The 2,497-nt window shown below is 36.0% G+C and overlaps 1 protein-coding gene across 6 annotated transcripts in view; it reads left to right on the plus strand.

Moving 5' to 3' along the window:
- The window catches only part of Golgb1 (golgin B1), an 86,938-nt gene that overhangs the window by 75,147 nt on the left and 9,294 nt on the right, over positions 1-2,497 (plus strand). For all 6 annotated transcript variants that reach the window (XM_023702233.1, XM_023702232.1, XM_023702237.1 and 3 more), the window contains one exon: positions 503-681. In XM_023702233.1, the coding sequence (XP_023558001.1) occupies positions 503-681 (179 nt within the window). The remainder of the gene's footprint in view (positions 1-502; positions 682-2,497) is intronic.

The following is a 2,497-nucleotide window of genomic DNA, read 5'->3' on the forward strand; positions in this document are numbered from 1 at the left end:
CTAACTTCAGAGCCTAACTTCTGTTAACTAGTAGGATACATTGCCTCCTTTATATTTACTATCAGCTAAGTATGAATTAAAATTGATGTCCACGTAAGGAGATTTATAAGCATAACTAGGGCACATGACTAAATGCAAAAAGGTAATCTGTTTTTACACTTTTCATTCATACTGACACTGTAGGTCTGTTAGTCTATCCAATACCACATTTGTAGGTCTAGAGTCAATTTAGGACCTTAGGGACAAGAATATGGTGTAGAATTTATGGAAATCATCAGGCCTCCACAGCTTTAAGAGCAATTCCGAGTTTTGATATCCACCAGCCTGGCTTCGTGTGTTTCACTATTTTAGAGGTTCGTGCTACAGTGAGATGTCAGTGGATGGTTAGATGCTGATGATCTGCTGTGATGTCTGACATCCCTAGTAGGGGAAGCTAGTGATGACTTACATCCAGGTGAATAAGATGTAATAAATCATCCTTTTACTGTCCCTTTGGTTAAAGCTGAAGGAGCTGAAGAATCTGCAGCAACAATATTTACAGATTAATCAAGAGGTCACAGAGTTACGTCCACTGAAGACTGAACTTCAGGAGTATCAAGATAAGACAAAAACATTTCAGATTATGCAAGAAGAACTCAGGCAAGAAAACCTGTCCTGGCAACATGAGCTGCATCAGCTCAGGTATGATTATCTTTACACTTTTACCCTTTTTATTTTCTTTTCATTTTTTATTTTGAAATAAGTATAAATTTGTAGGACTTGCAAAGAGTAGAGGTTGTTCCTGTGTACCTTCATCTCATTGGTTTCAGTGGTAACATCTTACATAATTGTAATATTAAGGACAAAAAATTGACATTGCTGCAATTTATAGATCTTTTTCGAATTTCACCAGTTTTACTTTTATGAGCTTGTGTACATACGTAGTTCTGTACATTTATAGATTGATATCAGTACTACAACCAAGACATTAGAACTGATGCATCATGACAAATATATCTATAATGGATAGATCACATTCCTCTCTTCCCTCTTTGCCTTTCCTGTGCTCTAGCCTGATTCCCACTAATTTGTCCTGCATCCCTATAATTTTGTCATTTTGAGAATGTTTTATAATTGAGATCGTGTAGTCTATTGGTTTTTTTGAAATTGGCTTTTTTCTTGTAATGACCTTGAGAGCCATGTATTATGTGTATCAATATTCTTTTTATTATTAAATGTTTTATTTACTCATTGAAAGATATGCGTGCTCTTTCTTATTTTTACTTATTTAATAAATATGCTGTGAACATCTATATATCGAAGTTTATGTAAACAAAAGTCTTTCTTTCTCTGGGATAATTGCTGAGAAATGCAAATGCTAGGCTGTGTGATAAATGTGGCTTTCATTTTTTGAAAAACAACAAAACTCTTACATAAAGGCTGTGTCATTGGTAGTTTCATCAGCACTGTAATTGATCCACACATCCTTACCAACATTTGGTATTGTCCCTTTTTGTTTTAGTTGTTTTCAGTATAATAATACTGCACTGTAGCTTTAGTTTGTATAATAGCTAATCATTTGAGCATCTTTCTCTGTGCTTATTTGACATCTTTGTGAAGCATCTGCTCCTGTGTTTTGTCCATTTTCTAGTAGGTTGTCAGTTTTTATTTTTGCATTTTGAAAGTTCTTCATGTGTTGCCGATATGTGTTCTTTGTGTGATACATGGTTTGCAAGTATTTTTCTCCTGGTTAGCAGCTTATTTTTTTTTGCAGCTTATCTTTTTATCCTCTTCAACAAGGTCTTTGTAATTTTGGTGAAATGTAAGTTATGAATTTTTGTTTTACTGTTTAGATGCAGTATTTTCTATGGTTGCATTTTCAGCTTCTTTCTTCTATCACCTCCATTCTGCAGTTGAGCTGCTTGAATTGCATATCCTATTTTTAGCTCTAAAATTTCAAGGAGGTTCTTTATATCTTCTGTTTCTTTGCTAAGGTGTTAGTAATTGCTTATTGAAGCATTTCTGGGATGGCTGCTTATAAAGTCCTTGTGGTATAATTCTAACATCTGTACCACTTTCTTGTTATAATCTGTTAGTTTCCTTTGTTCAACCAACTTGTGATGTGAGTATCCTTTATTATAAGGATTAATCTTGTTCACAGCTTCTGCTCCAGTGGGCTTCCCCAGCAGGGATGGGAGACATTCTCACTCTGTCACCAAATAGCAAATGAAACGTAGGCATCCCATTCAGCCTTGGTGATGCCCCTGGAGGGAAGGGGTGTCCTCAGACTGCCAGGAGAATGTAGAATCCAGGCTTCTTGTGTGGCTTATAAAATACTGCTGAGGATTTGGAGATGAACATCTCATTATTACAGGTAATGGCAAAAGCCCAGGCTTTCTACTCAGCCTCCACCATCCTCTACCATGCTCGGCTGTGACCAAGGATAGACACTTTTTACCTTAGGGTAATACCCAAAGTTCAAGCTCCTCATTTATGCTTTCTCATTCATTCTCTCTCT

The sequence above is a fragment of the Octodon degus genome, unplaced genomic scaffold, assembly GCF_000260255.1.
Source record: "Octodon degus isolate 3935 unplaced genomic scaffold, OctDeg1.0 scaffold00147, whole genome shotgun sequence".
Taxonomy (NCBI): Eukaryota; Metazoa; Chordata; class Mammalia; order Rodentia; family Octodontidae; genus Octodon; species Octodon degus.